Source organism: Chiloscyllium plagiosum, unplaced genomic scaffold (assembly GCF_037043375.1).
Source record: "Chiloscyllium plagiosum isolate Xiang-an unplaced genomic scaffold, Cpla_swu_hap1 HiC_scaffold_44, whole genome shotgun sequence".
Classification (NCBI taxonomy): domain Eukaryota; kingdom Metazoa; phylum Chordata; class Chondrichthyes; order Orectolobiformes; family Hemiscylliidae; genus Chiloscyllium; species Chiloscyllium plagiosum.
This window is the reverse complement of record NW_028270182.1, coordinates 1,326,180-1,351,952: the sequence shown is the minus strand read 5'-3', so window position 1 is coordinate 1,351,952 and position 25,773 is coordinate 1,326,180. Positions and strand designations below refer to the sequence as shown.

At 42.8% G+C, this 25,773-nt stretch overlaps 1 protein-coding gene across 4 annotated transcripts in view; it reads right to left on the bottom strand.

The window, feature by feature from the left end:
• Positions 1-1,326: 1,326 nt before the first annotated feature.
• The window catches only part of LOC122543409 (E3 ubiquitin-protein ligase RNF167-like), a 125,999-nt gene continuing 101,552 nt past the window's right edge, over positions 1,327-25,773 (bottom strand). For all 4 annotated transcript variants that reach the window (XM_043682117.2, XM_043682116.2, XM_087982942.1 and 1 more), the window contains 2 exons: positions 19,008-19,088; positions 1,327-2,070 (listed from right to left, as the gene is read on the bottom strand). In XM_043682117.2, coding sequence (XP_043538052.1) covers positions 1,679-2,070; positions 19,008-19,088 — 473 coding nt within the window. In that variant the 3' untranslated portion in view covers positions 1,327-1,678. The remainder of the gene's footprint in view (positions 2,071-19,007; positions 19,089-25,773) is intronic.

Here is a 25,773-nt window from a genome sequence, read left to right as displayed (position 1 = left end):
ATTTTATACTTGCTCCTATCTAGTTTGGCATTTGATAAAAGCTACTGTCATTCCAATCACAATACACACCAATTTCAGCCAATTCAAATGGAGCTGCTCCTGAAAGGACTACCACAGAAAACATACTCAATATTAGGCCTCGACTTCCAACAATGCCTGCATTATCTACCTCTAACTCCTCTCTAAACTATATTCACAAAATTGAGACAGAAAGTGTTATAAAACCTCACCAGCTTGCATTACGGACTTGAAATGTTAACTTGGTATCTCCCTTCACAGGTGCTGTAAGAGTTGCTGACTTTCTCCAGCACTTTGTTGTTATTTCAGGTTTCCAGTACCCACAGCACTCTGTTCTTTGTATTTGTATGGTGGTCAGCAATGTAGAGTTTGTGATTCCTTGTAATGTAATTGAAATCTGGAATAAATCAAACTTGACACCATCACACAATTGTTTTCTCCTTTCCTGCACAAAATACAAACAATCATCTCATGAAATCCTACAATACTACTGGGTCACAAGCACAAGCCAAGCTAGAGTCCCACAGCATGGAGACTTGCCCTTTGGCCCATCAATGCTAACTCCCCATTCCCTGCACTTGGCCCATATCCTTCTAAACTTTTCCTCCTATGTATTTGCCCTTGGAAGAAGACCAGTTCCTGGAATATTCAAAATGCAGTCAGTTACTACAACTGATTTTCGAGTCAGTCATGTTACTTCAGCACATTTATTGTCAGTGAAAGACTGTAATTCAGGGTGAAAGATCAACAGGTAGCAGTCTGGAATTCTTGGCTCCTGGACACAGTCCCTCATCTCTGTACAGCCATCATTGGTAAAATGAGGAAACAGCCACAGCAGCAAAATAAACCAGAACAGTGGAAATGATTACAACAGACAGCTAGGACTACACCATTTCTATTGTCTTTGATTCTGGTTTCATTCCCCCTTCAGCAGCCTGTCTTCTGCATGATCCCAATTTATCAATAATTGCTTGCTCAATTAATCTCACAATTGTAACCAGAGAACATTCTGCTGAGCAAGATTACAAAATTTAGTATAAAAAGGGAACTATGAACATTACAAATATTGTTGTGGTCACCTTCCCAACGTCAGAATAACTTTGGGAGATACTGCAAGTACCAGTAGCACCCAGCCCTGTTTCAGAGTTCAGATTCCATACATCAGAAGGTCGCTACGTAGTTAGGAAGCATATATAATATACCAGGTAATTATCATGGTGAGAACAGAAACAGAGCAATGGGGTGTAGTTCACTTCTAGATGATTATAGATCGCAGACAAAGGATTGTAGTATAGTACCAGCAAGGGCCCCAGGTAGTTGTGCTTTTTAATTTCATGCTCATTTTACAGAACATGGAAGAAAAAGTTTCTTCACATTGGTATTTAATGAGCTATTGATCACATTCCCTGCCCACTACTGAATGCCTATTTGTTACAAGGGAGTTGAGGCTGTTTGTATTCTGTTGGTATCAAGCAACACACCCATGCGCAGTTACAGCTTGTACTCACTGTTCATGAACAGCAGAACCTCCCCTGTTAACACTTAAATATGTATTTTAAATGTTCCCCCAAAAAGTTCTAAATAAAGCCCTATTTGAGCTGCAGTCACACAATGATTACAGTTTTACACATTAGAACAGTACAAAGCCCAAGGTTCCTAACTACACATTAAAAACATTCCCAGGATTGAGGTTAGGCTCAGACCCAGATCCTGTAGTGATTGAAGAGTGACTTTGATTCTCCTGGTTGTGGTCTAGAACTTCCACCCCCTCAGCACAGGCACCATTGTCACCATCCTGACTGGAATCTGATGAGTGGTCCCCGCTGTGCTGTGCGAGGGAATTGGTCATGGAGCCAAATGAGTGCGTAGCAGAGGTTGAAGCTGCGTGGAGTAGTGGTGTGCGCTCTGATTGATGCTCATCATCTTCATGGTAATCTTCCATATCAGATCCAGACTCAGAATCACCAGTTGAACGCAGAACACGTTGCTTGCAAACAGGGCAGGTCTTCTTTGTCTGTGTTAGCCAGGTGTCCACACATTTACAGTGGTATGCTGCATTTGACAGGTAGTTGTGGTTTGGTGGGGAAAGAGGGGGGGAGAAAAGAAGATAACGCATCTCATTAAAAAGATAGGGCCTCAACTAAATCCGAAAGCAAAATAATTTGTATTTGTACAATGTATTCTCAAGTCATCTGAATATGCTATAGTGCATTCATTGTTAACAGGCCAACCCATTCCAATTTATAGAATCTTCATTATAGCACAAATAGAAGCTATCCAGTTCATTACTTCTGCACCTGTTCTCTGTAAGTGCAACTCAGCTAGTCCCATTGCCATATTTTATCCCTGTAGCTATGCACTTTTTTCCCTCTTCAAATAATGGTAGTTTCCTTTACAAAGTCCTTCACAGCATTCTCCGTCAGTGCACTCCAGACCCTAACCACTCCGTGGCTGTAAACGGTTTACCTAATGTTGATTCTATTCTGGTAATGGGAACAATTGTTCCCAATCAACTTGTCAAGATCCCTCAGAATTTTGAAGACTTCATCAAACGTCTTCTCCAACGTTTATGTGCCCAACCTCTTATTGCCTTAACAGGCTGTCTTTAAAAAAATTCACTCATTTCTGTCCTGAAAGGGTGATCACTAATTTTAAAACAGTGCTGCCTAATTCTGCCCTCCACCAGAAGGGGAAACATCCTTTCAGGTGCACCCCGTCAAGAGCATTCAGGATTTTGTACACTTCAATGAAGTCATGTAGTATTCGTCAGACCAGGTAACTGAAAACTCTTTTGATTTTAATGAAAAGATGTTTGACTAATGTATTTACAACTGGGAGAGCAAAAGTCAAGATCAAGAATATTGGGCAATCCAAGATGGATGACGAGAAAAATTTGTGGCTATAACAGCTGCTCCATGTTTTGGGGGTATTTTAGGTGTTGGAGGTGATTTCCTCCAATTCCAGGAGCAGTAATCACTGTTTTCTATGCTGTTGCATTGTTTTGGAACTGTGGGAAAACAAAGATTATAAGTGTGGAGGAAGAGACACAAAAGGCAGCGACTACGTGGTCAGTTGGCGGGGGGGGGGGGGGGGGAAGAAGAGAGAGCATGAGAGAGGGTCTGAGAGACAGCAATGAATCTGCAGATACTGCCTTTGCTGTTTGAGTTCATGTATCTCTGAACATCAGAGTGGGTCTGGGAAAAATTAACAAATAGCGAAACTTACAGTTGACCTAGGACGAAACTGTGTGGGAGAGTTCACAGCACAGGAACTGAGAAGTGCATAGTTTTTAATGTGTAGCCTTACTGTAAGTCAACAGTAGCGAGTACAGTGGGCTCTTTCTTGATTATATGTTTTATTAAATTTTAAAAGCATAAATCATAGTACTAAGTTAGCCTGGAGCACTTTTTTAGCGCAAAAAGATGGTGCTATTTCTGGGTCTGTAGATTGCGAAGGAGTAAAGATGGCCATTAGTTGAGTGATATGTTCTTCCTGTTGGCTGTGGGAGATTAGGGAGAATTTCCATGTTACTGATGATTATGTCTGCAGGAACTGTCTTTTGTTGCAAATCCTATCACGTTGCATGGACCAGGTGGAGTGGGAGTTAGAGGCCATGAGGAATTGAGAAGAGATAGATGTTGTAATGGATGGCAGTTATAGGAGGGGAGATACATTCGGTTGATGGGTTAACTCCAGGAAAGGTAGGAGGGATAGGCAGGTAGTGCAGGAGTCTTCTGTGGTGGTAAAAACAATGACTGCAGATGCTGGAAACCAGATTCTGGATTAGTGGTGCTGGAAGAGCATAGCAGTTCAGGCAGCATCCAAAGAGCTTCGAAATCGACGTTTCGGGCAAAAGCCCTTCATCAGCTTTATTCCTGATGAAGGGCTTTTGCCCGAAACGTCGATTTCGAAGCTCCTTGGATGCTGCCTGAACTGCTGTGCTCTTCCAGCACCACTAATCCAGAATCAGGAGTCTTCAGTGGCTATCCCCATTTCAAACAAATATGCTGCTTTGGAAAATGTAGGGGATGATAGACTCTCAGGGGAATGTAGCACAAACAGCCAAGTTCCTGGTATAGAGACTGGCTCTAAATTAATGAGGGTTACATCAGGTTCCAAGGGATCAGGTGTGATAGCAGACTCTCAAGTCAGAGGCACAGACATATTTTTCTGTGGCCAGCAGTGAAAAATCAGAATGCTGTGTTGCCTCCCTTGTGCCAGGATCAAGGATATCTCAGAGAGGGTGGAGAGTGTTCTCAAAGGGGAGAGTGATCAGCAGGAGGTCATTGTACATATTGGAACTAATGACATAGGAAGGGAAAAGGGTGGGATTCTGAAGGTAGAATATAGAAGTTAGGCAAGAATCTAAAAAGGAGGTCCTCAAGGGTAGTAATATCTGGATTACTCCTGGTGCTATGAGCTAGTGAGGGTAGGAATAGGAGGATAGAGCAGAAGAATGCGTGGTTGAGGAGCTGGTGCAGGGGAGAAGGGTTCACATTTTTGAATCATTGGAATCTCTTCTGGGGTAGAAGTGACCTGTACAAGAAAGATGGATTGCACCTGAATTGGAAGAGGACTAATATACTTGCAAGAATATTTGCTAGAGCTGCTTGGGAGGATTTAAACTAGTAAGGTGTGTGTGTGTGTGGGGGGGGGGGGGGGGCGGGGGGAGGTGATAACCCAGGGAGGTAGTGAGGAAAGAGAACAGTCTGAGACTGGTACAGTTGGGAAGGCAGCTGAACTCAGGGCATGGTGAAGAACATGGCACCGGGACATGGCAATTACAGAAACATGGCTTAGGGATGGACAGGACTGGCAGCTTAATGTTCCAGAATACAAATGCGATAGGAAGGATAGAAAGGGGGGCCAGAAAGGAGGGGCAGTGGCATGTTTGATAAGGGATAGCATTACTGCTGCACTTAGGGAGGTTATTTCTGGGAATATATCTAAGGAAGATATTTGGGTGGAACTGAGAATTAAGAAAGGGATGATCATCTTATTGGGATTGTATTGTAGACTCCTAATAGTCAGCAGGAAATTGAGAAACAAACTTGGAAGGAGATCTCAGTTATCTGTAAAAATAATAGGGTGGTTAACGTAGGGAATTTTAACTTTCCAAACATAGACTATAGAGAGAGGCTGAATAGGCTGGGGTTATTTTCCCTGGAGCGTTGGAGGCAGAGGGTAGAGGTTTACAAAATCATGAGGGGCATGGATAGGATAAATAGGCAAAGCCTTTTCTCTGCGGTGGGGGAATCCAGAAAAAGAGGGTATAGGTTCAGAGTGAGAGGGGAAAGAAATAACAGGGACCTATGACCTAACGTTTCACACAGAGGGTGTGCGTGAATGGAATGAGCTTTCAGAGGAAGCAGTGGAGGCTGATACAATTACAGCATTTAAAAGGCATCTGGATGGGTATATGAATAGGAAGGGTTTACGGGATATGGGCTAAGTGCTGGCAAATGGAACTAGATTAGGTTAGGATATCTTGTCAACATGGATGAGTTGGACTGACTGGTCGGTTTCTGTGCTTTATGTCTCTATGACTCTGTTTAATTTGTTTTCAGTTCAGAAAAATTTACTGAAATCTTTTAGAATCCGAGTTCTTACAGCATGGAAAAAGACCCTTTCGCCCATCAAGTCTGTGCTAGTCATCAAGTGCTTATATTTTCTAATCCACCCCATACCCACAGCCAGCAGAACATAATGTACAGTATAGCCAGCAAGGACTGCAACAAACATTACATTGGACAAACCAGCATGAAACTAATCACCAGGATACATGAGCACCAACTAGCCACCAGAAGATATGACTAACAATTACTGGTATCCATACATACAGATGAAGAGGGACACCAGTTTGACTGGGACAATGCATCCATCCTGGGACAGGCTAAACAAAGACATACATGGGAATTACTAGAGGCTTGGCATTCAAACTGGAACTTCACTAACAAACACATATCTGGATACCATTTACCAACCTCAGAACCGGAAGTGATATCCACCACAACAAACCAAGACACATAAATAGCAAGTGGGACAGAATACCAACCACTCACCAGAGGATCACTGATGATGTTATCTAGCATGGTGACATCATGAAATGTCTGAAAACAAACCCACCAGCTCAGTGAGCAAACCAAATATTTCTAATCCAGTTTCCTAGCATTTGGTACAAAGCCATGTATACTGACATTTCAGTTCACATCTGTACATTTCCTAAATGTTTTGAGAGATACAACATCTATTGTCCTTTCAGGCAGAGGGTTTCACCTCTGGGTGAAAACATTATTCCTCAAATCCCCTTGAAAACCTTGAAACCTTAAAGCTTCCTCCCGGTTATTGACTCTTCTAAGAGTCAAAGTTTCTCACCCTCTATTCTATCTATGGCCCTCAATACTTTGTATACCTCAATTAAGTTCCTATTGGCCTTTTGTGCTCTGAAGAAGACAGTTCTTGCGTATCTAGCCTCTCTTTGCAGCTGGTATTAGTCTTACCAGGAAACATCTTGTGAATCTCCTCTCCACTCACTCTAATGGAATCACATCCCTCCAATAGTGTCACAACCAGATTGACACAGTATTCCACCTGTCGCCTACATAACATTGAGGAGAAAGTGAGGACTGCAGATGCTGGAGATCAGAGCTGAAAATGTGTTGCTGGAAAAGCACAGCAGGTCAGGCAGCATCCAAGGAGAAGGAGAATCGACATTTCTGGCATAAGCCTGAAGAAGGGTTTATGCCCGAAACGTCGATTCTCCTTCTCCTTGGATGCTGCCTGACCCTTTTTAAGCCTATGAGGAGAAAGTGAGGTCTGCAGATGCTGGAGATCAGAGCTGGAAATGTGTTGCTGGAAAAGCACAGCAGGTCAGGCAGCATCCAGGGAACAGGAGAATCGACGTTTCGGGCATAAGCCCTTCTTCAGGAAGAAGGGCTTATGCCCGAAACGTCGATTCTCCTGTTCCCTGGATGCTGCCTGACCTGCTGCGCTTTTCCAGCAACACATTTCCAGCCCTTTTTAAGCCTACATAACATTGTGTGCAGCTCAATTGTAACCTTTTTACTCTTGTATTCAATGCCTCAATTAATAAAGGCAAGTATCCTTCCTAACAACTTTATTTTTCTAGGCAAAATGGAGGACTGCAGATGCTGGAAATCAAAGTCTAGTTAGAGCGGTGCTAGAAAAGCACAGGAGGTTGGGCAGCATCCGAGGAGCAGGAGAGTCGATGTTTCAGGCAAAAGCCCAGCATCACTCTAATCATTCCTGAAGAAGGGCTCATGCCCGAAATGTCGATTCTCCTGCTCCTTGGATGCTGCCTGACCTGCTGTGCTTTTCCAGCAACACATTTTCAGCTTTGATCTCCAGCATCTGCAGTCCTCACTTTCTCCTCCATCATTCAAATCTAACCTTATTTTTCTGTCCTACCATCAAGGATCTGTGGAAATGCTCACCAAGGCCTCTCTATACTTCCAAGAGTCCTAACATCCTTTGCCTTGTCCATCCTTCCAAAATCATTACCTCACACTTTTCAGGATTAAATTCCAGCCCATCTGACCAACTCATCTATATCATCCTATAGGGATGGGTAATAAAAATCTTCCTTGACAGTGATGCTTGCATTACATGAAGTATGTTTTTTTAAAGTTACATGAACCTTTTACCATCTCAGTTTTGATGCAATCACAGACTAAGGTTAACTTGAAATAGTATTACTTGGATAAGCAAAGTCAACAAATGCCTAAATCTGCAGATTACTTCCAAGTTCACATCATCGCTGCTCAATTGAAGTTTTGACATGGTCCTCTTAAATCAAGCACACATGAATGAATGGATGCAGAAAATAATCTATAATTATAGAAATTACAGAAAGATCACTATTAGATTCACCTTTCCAATACTCCCGAGACTGTTAACTGCTTATCATTGTTGGGGGTTTGTTCAGTTCAGGATCAGTTGGCTGGTTTGTAATGTAGACTGATATTAACACCGTAGGATCCATTCCCGCACTGCATCACAAAGATCCTGCCTCAACTCCCCTTCGTTGGAGGTGTGGTGACCCTCAAGGTTCGATTCAGCATCAGTGATCTCTCTCTGAGACAGCAGCCTTATGGTCTGGTAGGACTATGGCGACTTTATCTGTTTAACGAATGTCAAAAAGTGTGGCGATGGAAAAGCACAGACCAGGCAGCATCTGGGGACCAGGAGAGTCAAGGTTTCTGGCATAAGCCATTCTTCAGGATGCCCTTCTGCCTGGTTGACTCTCCTGCTTCTCGGATGCGGCCTGACCTGCTCTGCTTTTCAGTGCCACTCATTTCGACTTTGACTCTCCAGCATTTGCAGTCCCCACTTTCACCTGTTTAATCATATATCAGCCAATTGAAGATATATTGTCCAGAATAGAAGGAAGTCCTGGAAAGTGAGGACAACATCCAGGATAGTGAATGCTTTCAATATTTTGAATATAAAGAGGTGGATGCACCATTGCTGCACTGGTGAATGAATTCACATCACTGAATAGAAACCAGCTTGTTTGCTTCAAGTATGGGGAAAGCTGCAAATTCAACCAATGACCAGCTCAGGCACATCCCATGGCTACTTCAGAGTCACAACTAATCCTTAGAAAGATGATACACAGATATAAAAAGGTACAGGATAAAAGAAAACAACCTTTGAAAGAGTGGATATAGCCCTTGTAATCCATTGATACAATATTTCAAGATATGCCTTAGTAGGCATTATATCAGAAACTGGTCAGGGGAGTGACTTGACCAAACCACCTTCAGACAGCTCAGTTTTCATGGGAGGGTGGCTGAACTTAAAAATAATCTGCCAGATTTTTCTAAAGTAAAGATGCTCAGAACTCCACACAGGCAATGGGCTTTGACAGCTTATGGAGGATTTTAAGTCAAATGCTACCCTGTCCGCAATTAAAGACCAAAAATGCGCACTTTGTGGAAGAGGTCTATTGTCAGAATAAGGAAAGCAACTTAATGCACCCAACCTCCCTTAACTTCCCTATTCTTGGAGCATTGATGAAACTTGAACACAGTTTGTGGACTGAATGAGTAACCTTGCTGGTACACAGCTTTCAGCTATGACTCAGTGGGTAGGAATCGTGTTTGAATAAAACAGTCATATGCCATTACCCTACTCGAGACTTATTTTTATTTCCACGTGGGACGTAGGTATTGCTGGCCAGCCAGCATTTATTGCCTGTCACTAGTTCTTGAGGTGGTAATGGTGAACTGCCTTCCTGAACTGCTGGGGAGTCTCCATACTGAAGTTTGAACCACAAAACTCTCAGAGAGAGAATGCTAGGATTTCAACTCAGCGACACTGAATGAATGGTGATATATTTCCACGTCTGGATGGTGAGCGGCTTGAAGGGGAACCTGCAGGTAGTGATGTTCCCGTGTATCTGTTGCCCTTGTCCTTCAAGGTGAAAATGTCATGGGTTTTATTGATTCACGGATGAAAGTAATGGGCCAGGCCAGTATTTTATGCTCATCCCTACTTGCCTGGAGGGTACTTAAGAGTCAACCACATTGTTGTGGCTCTGGAGCTGGCCACAGTAGGTAAGGATGGTGCACTGTTTAAGGATCTTTAGTGAATTTATGCAGTTGAGCACAAAAACAAGGGATGGAATTGTCCCAGCCCATGAACGGCATGGTCACAATGGCAAGATTATGAGAGGTGTCACGCGAGAGCAAAAAGGACCGTTTTACAACCAAGCGTTGAATAGTGAGACGACATTCTTGCTGGTGAGAGACCTAACAGTACGACTATTACTCGTTAACATGGATTATGTAATCTTGCTTTATTAACATGTAGTTGCCCATCCTACTATTCATTAGATAGAAACTAGATGCTGAGATTTCACAACATAAAAGAATGGTTCCCTGGTGATTCCAGCTTGCTGCTTACACCTCTGGACATCTATCTTGGACACCCAGGCTCCACCATCTCAGGACACACCATGCACAGTGACTGTGCACACTCCATATCCACAGACATTGGTATCCAACACATACCAGCATAACCGCACATCTCTGAATCACTTAAAGGGTGGCTCTGATTGGGATGCTGCTGCCAGGATACACTGCACAGATTGGATGAGGCTACATCTAATGGCTGCTCAGTTAGTGATCATTCACTCTGCGTCCACCTTGATGCTCGTTGCATTGTCGCTTTGTACTTTGCGGTCCTCAGTTAACAGGTTCACTTTTTAAAAAATCGATTCATGGATGAGAAAGTGTCATGGACCAGGCTGGCTCTGGAGCTGGCCACAGAAGGGAAGGATGGCAGTTTCCTTCCCTAAACAAAATTAGCGAACCAATGGGTTTTTCCAGACAATTAACAATGGATTCATGGTCATCATTATACTTTTAATTCCCAAATTTTATTGAATTCAACTTCTATCAGCCACCATGTGCCATACCTGGGTTTTTGGATTAAGACTGAAGGGCCTGAATTCTGCAATGCAAAGGATTACAATTGTGAAGTAGGAAGGCAACTAAATGATAAGGGGGAGAAATGATACAGCACAGAAGGAAAAGGGCTTTTGAAGGTGTACTTTCTTGGGTAGTCAGAAGCACACTGAAAAGATGAAACACATTAGCCAAAATACAATCACCTGTCTATTACCTACTCATTTCATATCCTTGACCCTTAAACATTGTGTAGCATGAAGCAAGGGTAGGCTGTCACTGCATTTGCAGTTGTGGCTTGGCAGAGCTACACACACACACAAGCATACACACACACGTGCAGCTGATGAAGAAAAGTGAACATATATTTAAAAACACGCAAATGTTTTTATAGGTGACACAGGTGAAATATCACTTTGTGTCTTCAGGCAGTCTGCTTTCTTTTTCACCCATGTATAATTCAGTCCTGGGTTCCACAGTGAGAGTACAGGGAGCCTTTCTACAGTAGAGCCAGTTGGCCTTGGAGCTTTAATCAGATGACTATGGGGCATTTGTGGCTAGACGGCACAGGCATGCTAAGTGTGCCCTGCTCTAAAGCAAGTGTAGACTCCTTGGCTTGAACTCCCGCATGACTGGATGAGTACATGAATAGGTAGGGGTGAAAGGGATATGGGCCAAGTGCTGGCAAAAGGAACTAGATCAGTTTAGAATATCTGGTCAGCGCGGAGAGTTGGATTAAAGGGTCTGTTTCCATGCAGTATAACTCTATGGTGATGTCGACTATCAGAGTGGAGGTGGAAGGCCTGGCCAACTCTAATATATGCTGAGGCGAGCTGTTTGAGGTGGGGCAATATAAGTGATTCTTCCCTTGCCTATGGGAATTACCTTACCTCCTTATGAGAAATGGGTACCTAAGCAAGCTCAAGATTCCCTGGGAGAAAAGCCGATCTGGATGATCAGCAGTACTGATTACGAATGGCAGAACAGCTTCAAGGGGCTCAATGATACACTCCTGCTCCTATTTTCTATGTTTCTGTGTCCCTTATTGCTTGTACCAATGGAAAGAGTAACTGGTATGCAGGACTGTGTGCATATGCACAGACTCTGAGTGCTGGATTTGGCTCTCCATGGCAGCTGTCAACATGGCCATTAGGGTAGCCAGACAATCACAGCAGTGTCCCGGTGCAGCTGCTGCAGTCCTGCAGGCTTTGTATCAGATTCCTAGTGCTCCTAACAAACCTGCCTCAGATACCCAGATGCATGCCAATTAGATCTCGAAGTGCCAAAAGCCTTGCTGGCTGGAACTGAGTAGTTGCCTAGTTTCTGGCAGTTCTTCCTCAGCCTTTCCAAACAAAGAGACCTTGGAGTGCAGGTTCATAGCTCCTCGAAAGTGGAGTCACAGATAGATAGGATAGTGAAGGAGGTGTTTGGTATGCTTTCTTTTTTGGTCAGTGTATTAAGTACAGGAGTTGGGAGGTCATGTTGCGGCTGAACAGGACATTGGTTAGGCCACTGTTGGAATATTGCGTACAATTCTGGTCTCCCTCCTATCGGAAAGATGTTGTGAAACTTGAAAGGGTTCAGAAAAGATTTACAAGAATGTTGCCAGGGTTGGAGGATTTCAGCTATAGGGAGAGGTTGAATAGGCTAGGGCAGTTTTCTCTGGAGCGTCGGTGGCTGAGGGGTGACGTTCTAGAGGTTTATAAAATCATGAGGGGCATAGATAGGATAATAGACAAAATCTTTTCCCTGGGGTGGGGGAGTCCAGAACTAGCGGACGTAGGTTTAGGTGAGAGGATAAAGATATAAGAGAGACCTAAGGGGCAACTTTATCATGCAGAGGCTGGTGCATGTGTGGAATGAGCTGCCAGAGGAAGTGGTGGAGGCTGGTACAATTGCAACATTTAAATGGTATCTAGATGGGTATATGAATAGGAAGGGCTTGGAGGGATATGGGCCGGGTGCTGGCAGGTGGGACTAGATTGGGTTGGGATAGCTGGTCGGCATGGACGGGTTGGACCGAAGGGACTGTTTCCGTGCTATACATCTCTGTGACTCTTTGGTATGTAGTTGTGGCAGTGAAGTGCTCACCAACAAGTGCGCCCAATTCTAAAGTAGCTAAGTGTCCCACTGAGGGGACAGTATCTGAGCTGGTGCAAGTACAGGAGTCAGCCTTGCCAATGCTTTCTCCGCAGGTGGGTGGAGAATATCTCACACTGCAGCCAACCTCACTGTAGAAACTGTGGAAATTCAACTCATGGCTGGAGGACATTAAAAAAAAGGTGTCTACAATAGAGGGAATGGGAGAGTCAGTCAGTAATGGACAATATTTCTCTCTTGGTTGCCATGGACATTTCTGCGTCTCCACAGAAAATTGTCAGCATGGTCCTGGATCGTCTCTCCATACAGGGTACCGGACTGAATGTCGGACATTCCACCATCCAATCTTGGCTTTTCTGATCCTATTAGGAGTTATTTCCTCCTGGAATGAGAGAAAGGAGGGATTAAGTGAATGAGTGGAACTGTTAATGCGATGAAGATGGGGGCAAGTGGCAATGTGTCCCAAGTGAGTGAGTAGGCAGTATACGGAGCATTCAGGGTTAGGAGGTCGTCATAATCCCAGAGAACTATGAGCTGCTCTCTGATTAGAGAGATAGAGACACAACTGGTAGTGGCTTAGCCTGAGGGCCACCTTGCCTGAGGTGAGGGGAGAGGTCGAGACTTTCATGGCAAGCTCAGTTGGTATTAGAAATGAACCCGTACTACTGGCATCACTCTGCATCGCAAACCAGCTTACCAGAAAATGAGCTAACCCACCCTCCATTCAAGGTAAAGTCACCACAGTACCCAAGGACCACAGGCTGCTCTCGCATTAGAGAGGCACAACTGGTAGTGAGTTTAACCTGAGGGTCATCATGCCTGAGGTGAGGGGACAGTTTGAAAAGGTGGGACATTTATGGTGACCTACTTGGTGCAGAAATTGCACTGATGCTGCCACTCTGCAGCACAAACCAGCTGTTCAGCCAAATAGAGCAAACTGACTCACACTGGGCTAGCAAAACTGGGATGTGTGCACATCTGTGTGTGCATGTCTGAGTGCGTGCATGTGTAAACCTGAGAGTGCATGCATATGTGTGTGTTTATATGGAGGAGTTGAGAGTGAGCGACGGAGGTATTACATACAATAATGATAGTTGGGGGTTATGAGAAAGGTACAGCAGCAGAGATAGAGTGATTGCTGCAGAGAGAATAGAGTGGCATTTAACCGAATGGTGCTGTCAGGTGTTTCCTTGGATGATTGAAACTGCAGCGACTGACATGGTAACTATAAACTAGGCTGGTACAGTCTAGTGTGACTATCTTCTCTTCTGGAGGAAAGAGGGTATCCTTCCTCTGCACTACCCCATCCACCAAGTCCTCTAGGTCATTGTCTGCAGAAATGCAGAGCCAATTTCTCCTTGTTTGCCAGGTCAAGGCCAAATCAATCAAACTGTGCAGGGCAATTCTGGATTGACAGTGACAGACCTGATGCACAACAGACTTTTCGAGATGGCGCTTATGCCAGGAATCCCACTAGTTGTAAGTACTTCCAGTTATGACATTGGGTGAATTGAACTTGCGTTGGTTGATTCAGACATGGAATCTGGATAATAACGTGGGTTTCGGATGATTGCACAAATAAATCTGCTCAGCCTTGCAGAGAGCAAGTCTTGATGAAGCTCAGCAAAAATAACACTTTTTAAAGCCGATTTCTGGCAAAATTCAGCCTGTGGTTGACAAGTTAGTGCAGTACTGATGGGATTCTGCATGAGCATTCATACAAGGAACAAGGCTAGGCTATTTGACCCTTGGAGCCTGCTCCACCATCCAGTAAGATTATGGCTGATCTGATTTTAACTTGAGAGTACTGCACATCCCTAATATACTTTCGTGCCCTTGGCAATCAAGAATCTATTTATATGAAAAAATTAACCTCTCTGCCTTAAAAATATTAAAAGATTCTGCATTTGTGGAATCAAATTCCAAAGACTCTCAACTTTCAGGAAGAAGCATTCTTATCTGTCTTAAATGGGTGCTCCATTTTTATTTTAAACAGTTACTCCTACTTCTAGATTGTCCCACAAGTAGAAACATCCACTTTAGACTCTTCTAAACTCCAGGGAATACAAGTCTACCCTGTCTAATCTTTCCTTGGAGAGAAATTTGCTCATTCCAGGTAGTCCTCTGAACTGCTGATGGAGGTAGTGTCTTTTGGGTGAGATGCTAAAGCAAGGCTCCATCCACCATCTGAGTAATATTTACCCCACAACAATGACCTGGTCATAATCACATTGCTGTGTATGGCGGCCACCATGTTTCGACTTTACAACATCAATTTTGCTTCAGAAGTACTGCATTCAACATAAAGCGTTTTGCGGCATCCTGGGAGTAAGGAAGGAGCCAATGAAATGCAAGCACTTTTCTTTTTTTTTTGATGATCGTGGACTTCAGAAAGAAAGAAGGAGAACATGCCCTCATCCACATCAATGGAACGGAGGTTGAGAGGGTGAAGAATAATTGACTGGACTTCCCACGTAGATGCGATGGTCAAGAAGGCACAACAGCTTTTCTTCCTCAGGTGCCTCAGGAAATTTGGCATGCTCATATGGATCCTCACTAATTTCTACATATGCACCACTGAAAGCATAACTGTCTGGTATGGTAATTACCCAGGAACGTAAAAAACTACACAAGGTGGTGTACACAGCCCAGGTCCATCATGGAAGCTAACCTTCCATCCATGGACTCCATTTACATGACTTGCTGCTGCGCAAAGGCTACCAACATCAAGGACCCATTGCACGCCAGTAATACTCTCGTACAACCTCTTCCGTCAGGCAGAAGGTGCAGATCCCTGAACAAACACACACACACACACACCAGCAAGTTCAGGAACAGCTACTTCCCAGCCATTATTAGACTGATGAACGGACTCCCTTGCCTCAAATAATACTGACCTTGCTAACAATGTTCTTGCCGTTTAGTGCACACAAATCCAATGCAACCTTATGCCTGAAGTCTCTCTGATCTGTACACACTTGCTTACTATAATCTGCTTGTACTGCTTGTAAACAAAGCTTTTCCTGTACTTCGGTACACGTGACAATAAATAAATAAATCATGGCCGATGTTTCTCAACTCCATTCTCCTGTCTTTGACTTGCAACTCTTGATTCCCCTTGCTAACAAGAAACTATCCACCTCAGTCTTAAATACACTTAAGGATGTGACCTCCACAGCTTTTTGTAGCAATGAATTCTGCAAATTAACTGCCCTCTGACTGAGGAAACTACTCATTTCAGTTCTAAAGGGTCACCACTTCACTGAGGGTGTACCCCAGGTCCTAGTCAGTACTAATCGTGAAAACATCTTGTCCATGTCCACTCTATCCATGCCTCTCAGTACTTTCTTTTTTTATATACATTTTTTATTGAAGAGCTTTTTTAAAATCTTTTACAAGAAATATAAAGAAATAAAAACCGTCAGAACAGAAAAAACAGTACAAAGAACAAGGCTATAACATAGTACCATTGTTACTAAACAATCCACTATTCTACCAAAACAAACCTATCTACTTAACTCGAACTAAACTACAAACATATTGAATAAATACTAGCTTAAATTACATCCAAGTTATTTAAATTATATAATGTCTTATTACTTTGTTCTGTCTTACTCCTCACACCTCCACTGAGGCTAGTATTTTCTAAGTTTAAATCAGATTTCCCCCTCAGCCTTCTAAACTCCATCGAGTGCAGACCCAGAATCCTCAACTACTGCTCAAATTACAAGCCCCTCATCCCCAGGTCGCTAATGTATAGTGTGAATAGTTGTGCTCCCAACAGTGACCCCAATGGAATTCCACTAGTCACCAGCTGCCATCCAGAAAAATATCCCACTATAACTACACTCTGCCTTCTGCTAGGCATCAATGCTCTATCTATGCCAGTATCTTGCCCCTGACACCGTGGGCACTTAGCTGACTCCTGTGTGGTATCTTGTCAAAAGGCCTTCTGTAAATCCAAACTGATCACATTCGCTTACTCTTTGTCTCACGTCCTCGTGACTTCTTTAAACAAATCTAACAGATTTGTCAGGCACGAACTCCCCTTTGATAAAGCTGTACTGACTCAGCCCTATTTCACCATGTGCTTCCAAGTATTCTACAACCTCATCTTTACTAATGGAGTCTAAAATCTTACCCATGACCAACTGCAGGCTAGTCAACCTATAATTCCCTGTCTTTTTCCCCCCATCTTCTTAAATGAGGTGTTACATTAGCTATTTTAGAGGCTGCTGGGATCCTTCTCTACTACAGTGACTCCTGAAAGATCACCACCAGTGCCTCTACAAGTTCCTCAGCTATGTCCTTCAAAACTCTGCGGAGCAATCCATTTGGTCCAGACTATCTATCCCTGTCAGACCTTTTAGTTTCCCCAGTACCTTTTCTTTGGTGGTGGACACTACACTCATCTTTGCCCACTTTCTGATAGGACACCTTAGCTCTAAGACATTAGTCATTCACATTTCTTTGAAGTGCAACGTTCAGAGGATACTAATTGGTGAAATATATATTACAAGTTTATCTTCCTTGCTAAAGGAAGGATGTCATTAAACTGGAAAGGGTGTAAAAAAGATTTACAAGAATGTTACAAAGACTGGACGGTTTGAGTTCTAATGAACTCGCCATTTGGATACAGAACTGGCTCAAAGGTAGAAGACAGAGGGTGGTGGTGGAGGGTTGTTTTTCAGACTGGAGGCCTGTGACCAGTGGAGTGCCGCAAGGATCGGTGCTGGACCCTCTACTTTTTGTCATTTACCTAAATGATTTGGATGCGAGCATAAGAGGTACAGTTAGTAAGTTTGCAGATGACACCAAAATTGGAGGTGTAGTGCACAGCGAAGAGGGTTACCTCAGATTATAACAGGATCTGGATCAGATGGGCCAATGATCGCAGGTAGATAGGATAGTGAAGAAGGTGTTTGGTATGCTTTCCTTTATTGGTCAGAATATTGAGTACAGGAGTTGGGAGGTCATGTTGCGGCTGTACAGGACATTGATTAGGCCACTGTTGGAATATTGCATGCAATTCTGATCTCCTTCCCATCGGAAAGATGTTGTGAAACTTGAAAGGGTTCAGAAAAGATTTACAAGGATGTTGCCAGGGTTGGAGGATCTGAGCTACAGGGAGAGGCTGAACAGGCTGAGGCTGTTTTCCCTGGAGCGTCGGAGGCTGAGGGGTGACCTTATAGAGGTTTACAAAATTATGAGGGGCATGGATAGGATAAATAGACAAAGTCTTTTCCCTGGGGTGGGGGTATCCAGAACTAGAGGGCACAGGTTTAGGGTGAGAGGGGAAAGATATAAAAGAGACCTAAGGAGCAACTTTTTCACGCAGAGGGTGGTACATGTATGGAATGAGCTGCCAGAAGAAGTGGTGGAGGCAGGTACTATTGCAACATTTAAGATGCATTTGGATGGCTATATGAATAGGAAGGGTTTGGAGGGATATGGGCCGGGTGCTGGCAGGTGAGACCAGATTGGGTTGGGGTATCTGGTCGGTGTGGACGGGATGGACCGAAGGGTCTGTTTCCGTGCTGTACATCTCTATGACTCTATGAGAGGCTGGGACGTCTTTCCCTCAGAGCGCCAGAGGCTGAGGGGTGACCTTATAGAAGTTTGTAAAATCACGAGGGGCATAGAAAAGGTCAATAGCCAAAGTCTTTTCAAATGGGTAGGGGAATCCAACACCAGAGGGTATAGTTTAGTGTGACAGCGGAAAGGTTTAAAAAGGATCCTGAAAGACAACTTTTTCACACAGAAGTTGACACATAATATGGAATGTGCTGCCAGGGGAAGTGGGCAGAGCCAGATACAATTACAACATTTAAAAGACATTTGGTCAGATACATGGATAGAAAAGCATTAGAAGGATATGGGCCAAATGCAGGCAAATGGGTCCAGTTCAGATTAGGAAACCTGGTTGGCGCGGATGAGTTAGGCCAAAGGGCCCGTTTCTGTGCTGAATACCTCTATGACCTCTAACAACCTGCTCTGCTTTGAAATTAGCACCTCATAGCAAGCAAAATATACCCAATCCTCTTGAAGAATTTATTCATGTTGTGATCAATGGAGTAGTGGGCTACAGATCTTTTCAGATACTAAATAGTCCAACAGTCTCATGTCCTTCTGCCCTCTCTACACAAACATTTTTTCAACTTGGGACATCATCTCCATGACTTCCACACACTTCTCTTCACCATCTAAATAATGGTGAGCAGGAAAGCAAGTGGATGAGAAAGACTGGAATAGAGAACACAAGGAAGCTTTATGTACAAAGACACAGTTTGACGTTCGACAGATCCAGGAAGCAGAAATGTTCTGGTAGCTAATATCAGCTGAGTTAACAGATCAAGTATTCAGTGATTCATTGCTGTCAACCCACAGTTTGCTCCTCAGCACCCAGACAGTTTTTGCCACCAGCAGAACAAAGATTACACAAGTACAGAATTGGCTTACCATGTGAGCAGGGTAATATTCGAAGTTTGTCACCCTCCTCATACTCATCCAGACAGATTGCACAGACTTCATATCCATCCCCTGCATTTAAACAAAACATAATTAGAGTGTAATAGAACAATGAGTGACACCATTATTGAGCCAGAAAGAAATCAAAAAACCCAAAATTTGACTTCAACCACTCTATCTTTCAATTCTTAGTTTCTCTGAAGTAATAATCTTCTGCTTCAATAACTTATTTTGCAACTCTTCCCTTTTTATGAAACGGAGTGATGCACGTCCATTTCTGATTGGCAGAACATCTTAAAGTTGGTGACATATTTTTGAAGTGTAATCATTTTAATGTTGAGACAGCTGGATGTAGGTTTGCTCGCTGAGCTGGAAGGTTCATTTCCAGACGAGAACGGTGACAAACACTACAATGAACAAACAGACAGAAAACTAGCCAGCAGAATATATGAACATCAACTAGCCACAAAACAACATGACCCTCTCTCACTAGTATCCTTACATACAGATGAGGAAAGACACCACTTCGATTGGGACAACACACCCATCCTCGTGCAAGCCAAACAGAGACACGCATGAGAAGCATGGCATTCCAACCGGAACTCTATCAACAAACACATCGAGTTAGACCCCATCTACCACCCTCTGAGAAAAACAGGAAAGGACATCACCACAGGAAATGACATTACCAACCCAAAGAAACCCAAACACATAAATAGAAAGCAGGAATCATCAGCAGTGCTTCGCTCAGAGGCCCACTGAAGATGTTACCTAGTAGGGTGACCAAATGTCTGGAAGTGAACCTTCCATCTCAACGAGCAACATCCAGCAGCTCAACCTGAGCTACATGTCTTCTCAAAACTCGTTATGACTGCTTTATATCTTATCTTGCTTAGGGGACTAAACTTGAAGGATTGTGAAGAATGGATTTACTTGGAGTGGTTTCTTTAAGGGGTCATTGAAAAATCATATGGACGTTGAAGACATTTTTAAAACAAGATATGCTGTAAGTCAAATGACTAACTATGCCTGCTTATCTACCTGTTAACTCCTGCTGGAACTGCCTCATCTGCCTTCGCTTGTTATTCATCTGTTGACACTTTACTCACACCGTCTGATACTTTTGAACATTTGCAGAGACTTATTTTTCGATATTCCACTCACACCATTTGTATGATCTTTTGATCTTTGCCCATAAACACTCTGCCTGTGCACTTCTCTCTCACTTCATCTGAAGGGGCTAAGCTCTGAAAGCTTGGAATTTCAAATAAATCTGTTGGACTATAACCTGGTGTTGTGTGACTTCTGACTTTGTCCACCTCCTCCAACACCGGCACTTCTACATCAGGATTGATTTTAAACAATGCTGGTTTGGAGAGGTACTTTGCTGCATCTATTTCAGTTAGGCAAAAGTCTGCCATGAACAAGCGGAATTGGATAGATCCCTACGAACCAGTTCATATCTTTTATTTCTGAAAAGAAAACCCTCTTATTGAATAAGGGTGAAACCTAACTGTTCTTTTGAAAGACCACCTCAAAGTTGCAATGCAGGTGCTTGCTATGCCTGCAAGATTCCAGAGACAACTGTGCACAATTGACCTCAGATGATAGAATATCACAGTAAAAGATTCTGGAACATTCTACATTTTATCCCTTTGACTTCAAGAATAATCCATTTTCCCAAAATGTTTTTCAGACAGATAACCTCTATGGAAAATACATTTTTTTTTCCTGTAAAGTTACTGCATGTATTTTGGAGGTATTAGAAGGATAATCATTTATATTTCTATATTATTGACTGTGCATGCTAACTAATGATTGAAACTTTATTGAAATAAGCTTTCTTTTGATAATAAATCAATAATTGTGATTATTAATAAACCCAGTTGATAGGTTACATTGTTTAAAACTTGATGCAGATAACACTCTTATTTGGTTATCTTAATCATTGGAAAAGTATTTTTTTATTTGATGTTGTGACTCATGGAGTAGTGAGACAATAATGACAGTACATTGTTGTAACCTCAGTCATAAGGTGCAGATAGGGGCTCACAGTAGGATACACAGCAAGGAAATTATTAAATTGGAAAGCTAACTTTCAACAATTGGAAAAGACTAGAAGAAAATACACCATTATTATATCAAAAGAAATTAAGAGCTCAGAGCTGGAGTAGGAAATTCAGCCCCAAGCCTACTCTGCCATTTAATATCACAGTTGATCCCATCTCAGCCTCAACGCCATTGTCCTACCCACTCTCCATAACCCAGTACCAATTAAAACTCTATCATCTCCTTAAATTTATTCAATGCCTTAGTAACCACCGTACTCTACTATAATGAAAGCCACAGATTCAAGACCCTTTGAGGGAAGTAATTCCTCATTTCTATTTTAAATCTGCTACCTCTTATCCTAAAAATACGATCTTTGATTTTAGATTGCCACATAAGGAAACATCCTCTCTTCATCTATTTTGCCTTTGTTAGTTGCTAAGAGGGTTGCCATAATTGAGGTAATAGCACAATATTTGAAGCTGAAAGAACAGTGCACAAACCCAACTGGTGAGACAATTGAGTTGGAGAGAATTCAACTGCAGGTGAACAGGAAGGAGAAATTAAAGTGATAAAACTCAAACTTGAAAGAAAGTCACTCCAGAGAGCACATATCTAGGATTAATGAAGCACAGCTACTGGGATCGTCTTCAACTTCTCGAAGGCTGCTTAGCATTCTGTTTACCATATCAAGTTTGTTTGCTTTTAGAACAATGTTGTGGAAAATTACAGTGGAAAATATCTGTCTTTATGGCAGAAGATTTTAAACAGCTCATTAATACCAAAGAACACAGGTTTTAATTTCAACCACCATCATTAGAGAAACAGTATTAAATGAACTAATGGGGCTAGAGGCAGATAAGCCCCCTTCCGCCAATGGTTTGCATTCCAGGATCCTAAAAGAGGTAACCACGGATATATTGGAGGTATTGGTTGTAATGCATTGTAAATCCTTGGACTCTGGAGAAGTACCAGAGAACTGGGAAACTGCCAATGTGATACCCCTATTCAAGAAGGGGAAGAGGCAAACAACCCCGTAACTATAGAGCAATTAGCCTGGCATCTACTGCTGGAAAAACATTGGGATCAATTAATCATAAAGACATAGAGTACGGAAACAGACCCTTCAGTCCAACTCATTCATGCCGACCAGATATCCCAACCTAATCTAATCCCACTTGCCAGCACTCAGCCCATACCCCTCTAAACCCTTCCTATTCATATACCCATCCAGGTGCCTTTTAAATATTGTAACTGTAACAGCCTCCACCACTTCCTCTGGGAGCTCATTCATACACGTAACACTCTCTGCGTGAAAAAGTTGCCCTTTAGCTCTCTTTTATATCTTTCCCCTCTCACCCTAAACCTACCCTCTATTTCTGGACTCCCCCATCCCAGGGAAAAGATTTTGTCTATTTATCCTATCCATGCCCCTCATGATTTTGTAAACCTCTATAAAGACACCCCTCATCCTCCGACGTTCCAGGGAAAACAGCCCTAGCCTATTCAACCTCTCCCTATAGCTCAAATCCTCCAACCCTAGCAACATCTTTGTAAATCTTTTCTGAACCCTTTCAAGTTTCACAACATCCTTCCTTTAGGAAGGAGATCAGAATTGCATGCAACATTCCAAAAGTGGCCTAACCAATGTCCTGTACAGTTGCAACATGACCTCCCAGCTCCTATACTCAATACTCTGACCAATAAAGGAAAGCATACCAAATGCCTTCTTCACTATCCTATCTACCTGCTACTTTACTTTCAAGGAGCTATGAACCTGCACTTCAAGGTCTCTTTGTTCAGCAATACTCCCTAGGACCTTACCATTAAGTGTATAAAGTTCTGCTTTTCCAAAATGCAGCATCTCACCTTTATCTTGGATAGCAGTAACAGGATAGGTCAGAGTCAGCATGGATTTACGAAGGGGAAATCGTGCTTAACTAATCTTCTAGAATTTTTTGAGGATGTAACTATGAAGATAGACAAGGGAGAACCAGTGGATGTAAGCATATCTGGACTTTCACAAAGCCTTTGATAAGGTCCCACATAGGAGATTAGTGAGCAAAATTAGGGCACATGGTATTGGGGGCAAGGTACTGACTTGGATTGGTTGACTGACAGGAAGCAAAGAGTAGTATTAATCAGGTCCCTCTCAGAATGGCAGGCAGTGACCAGTGGGGTACCACAAGGTTCGATGCTGGGACTGCAGCTGTTTACGATATACATTAATGATATAGATGAAGGTATTAAAAGTAATATTAGCAAATTTGCTGATGACACAAAGCTGGGTAGCAGGGTGAAATGTGAGGATGATGTTATGAGAATACAGGGTGTCTTGGACAGGCTAGGTGAGTGGACAGATGCATGGCAGATGCAGTTTAATGTGGATAAATGTGTGGTTATCCACTTTGGTGGCAAGAACAGGAAGGCAGATTACTATCTAAATGGAGTCAAGTTAGGTAAAAGGGAAGTACAACGAGATCTAGGTGTTCTTGTAAATCAGTCAATGAAAGCAAGCATGCAGGTACAGCAGGCAGTGAAGAAAGCTAATGGCATGCTGGCCTTCATAACAAGAGGAATTGAGTATAGAAGCAAACAGGTCTTTCTGCAGCTGTACAGGGCCCTGGTGAGATCGCTCCTGGAGTACTGTGTGCAGTGTTGGTCTCCAAATTTGAGGAAAGAAATTCTGGCTATTGAGGGAGTGCAGGGTAGGTTCACGAAGTCAATTCCCAGAATGGCAGGATTATCATATGTTGAAAGATTGGGGAGACTGGGCTTGTATACATTTGAGTTTAGATGGATGAGAAGGGATCTGATTGAGATGTATAAAATTATTAAAGGATTGGACACATTGGAGGCAGGAAGCATGTTTACGCTGATGGGTGAGTCCAGAACCAGAGGACACAGTTTAAAAATAAGAGGTAGCCATTTAGAACAGAGTTGAGGTGAAACTTCTTCACCCAGAGAGTGGTGGGCGTGTGGAATGCTCTGCCCCAGGAGGCAGTGGAGGCCCCAGTCTCTGGATACGTTTAAGAAAGAGTTGGATAGAGGTCTTAGAGATAATGGAATCCAGGATTATGGGGATAAAGCAGGAACAGGATGCTGATTGTGGATGATCAGCCATGATCATTATGAATGGTGGTGCTAGCTCGAAGAGCCGAATGACCTACTCCTACACCTATTGTCTATTGCCTATCTAAAATAAACTCCATCTGCCACTCTTCAACCCACTGGCTCGTCTGATCAAGATCCTGTTATGATCTTAGGTAACCTTCTTCGCTGTCCACTACACCTTAAATTTTGGTGTCATCTGCAAACTTACTAACTATATCTCTTAAGATCAAATCCAAATCATTTATATAAATGACGAAAAGTGAGGACCTAGCACCAATCCTTGTGGCACTCCACGGGTCACAGGCCTCCAGTCTCCACCACCCCCCTCTGTCTTCTACCTTTGAGCCAGTTCTGTACCCAAATGACTAATTCTCCCTGTATTCCATGAGCTCTAACCTTACTAACCAGTCTCTCATGGGGAACTTGTCGAACACCTTACTGAAGTCTACGTTGATCACATTCCACTGCTCTGCCCTCAACAATCCTCTTTGTTATTTCTTCAGAAAACTCAATCAAGCTTCGTGAGATATGATTTCCCAAGCATAAAGCCATGTTGACTATCCCTAATTATTAAGGAATAGCAGAACATTTTGAAATTCATAATTTAATTAAGTAGTTAGCATGATTTTGTGAAAGGGGAATTGTGCCTGACTAATTTAACAGAGGATTTCAAAGAAGTCTCAACCAGTTTGGATAGAGGAGAACTAACTGGACTTCCAGAAGGCATTCAACAAGGTACCTCATAAAAGGTTAAGTCATGAGTCTTTTGTATCAAAGGTAGCATATTGGCATGGATAGAGAATTGCCTATTTGGCAGGAAACAGCAAGTGAGAATACGAGGCACTTTTTCAGGATCTATAACCAATGGGGTTCCACAGGGATCAGTGTTGAAGTCACAACTGTTAAAAATACATATTATTGACCTGGACGAAGGAAGTGAGTGTTCTGTCCCCAGATTCATAGGTGACACAAAAATAGGTAGTACAGGCAAGTTACCAAGAGGACTACAAATAGTTTAGACAGACATATATTGCTAAGTTAAGTGGGCAAAGATGTTGGTAAATGGAATATAATATGGGAAAATGTGAAATTGCTCATTTTGGAAGGGAGGACAAAAGCACAGTTTTGTTCAAAAAGAGAAAAACTGTAGAAAGCTGCGACACAAAGAGAATTGGAGGTGCTTACAGAGTTAGAGTCATACAGCACTGAAACAGACCCTTCAATCCAACTTGTCCGTGGCAACCAGACATCCCAATCTGACCTAGTCCCATTTGCCATCATCTGGCCCACATCCTTCAACATCCTTCCAAATTATATACCATCCAGATGTGTTTAAATGCAATTATCCACTTCCTCTGGCAGTTCATTCCATACACACACACCATCCTCTGAGTGAAAACGTTATCGTCAGAACCTTTTTAAATCTTTTACCTCTCACCATAAACCTATGCTCTCTAGTCCTGGACTTCCCCAACCAGGGAAAAGACCTTGTGTATTTACCCTGACCTTTACACCGCTGAGGCCAAACGCCAGCTCGCAGATACCTCCTCCTACCGTCCCCTTGACCATGACCCCACCCCCCACCACCAAACCA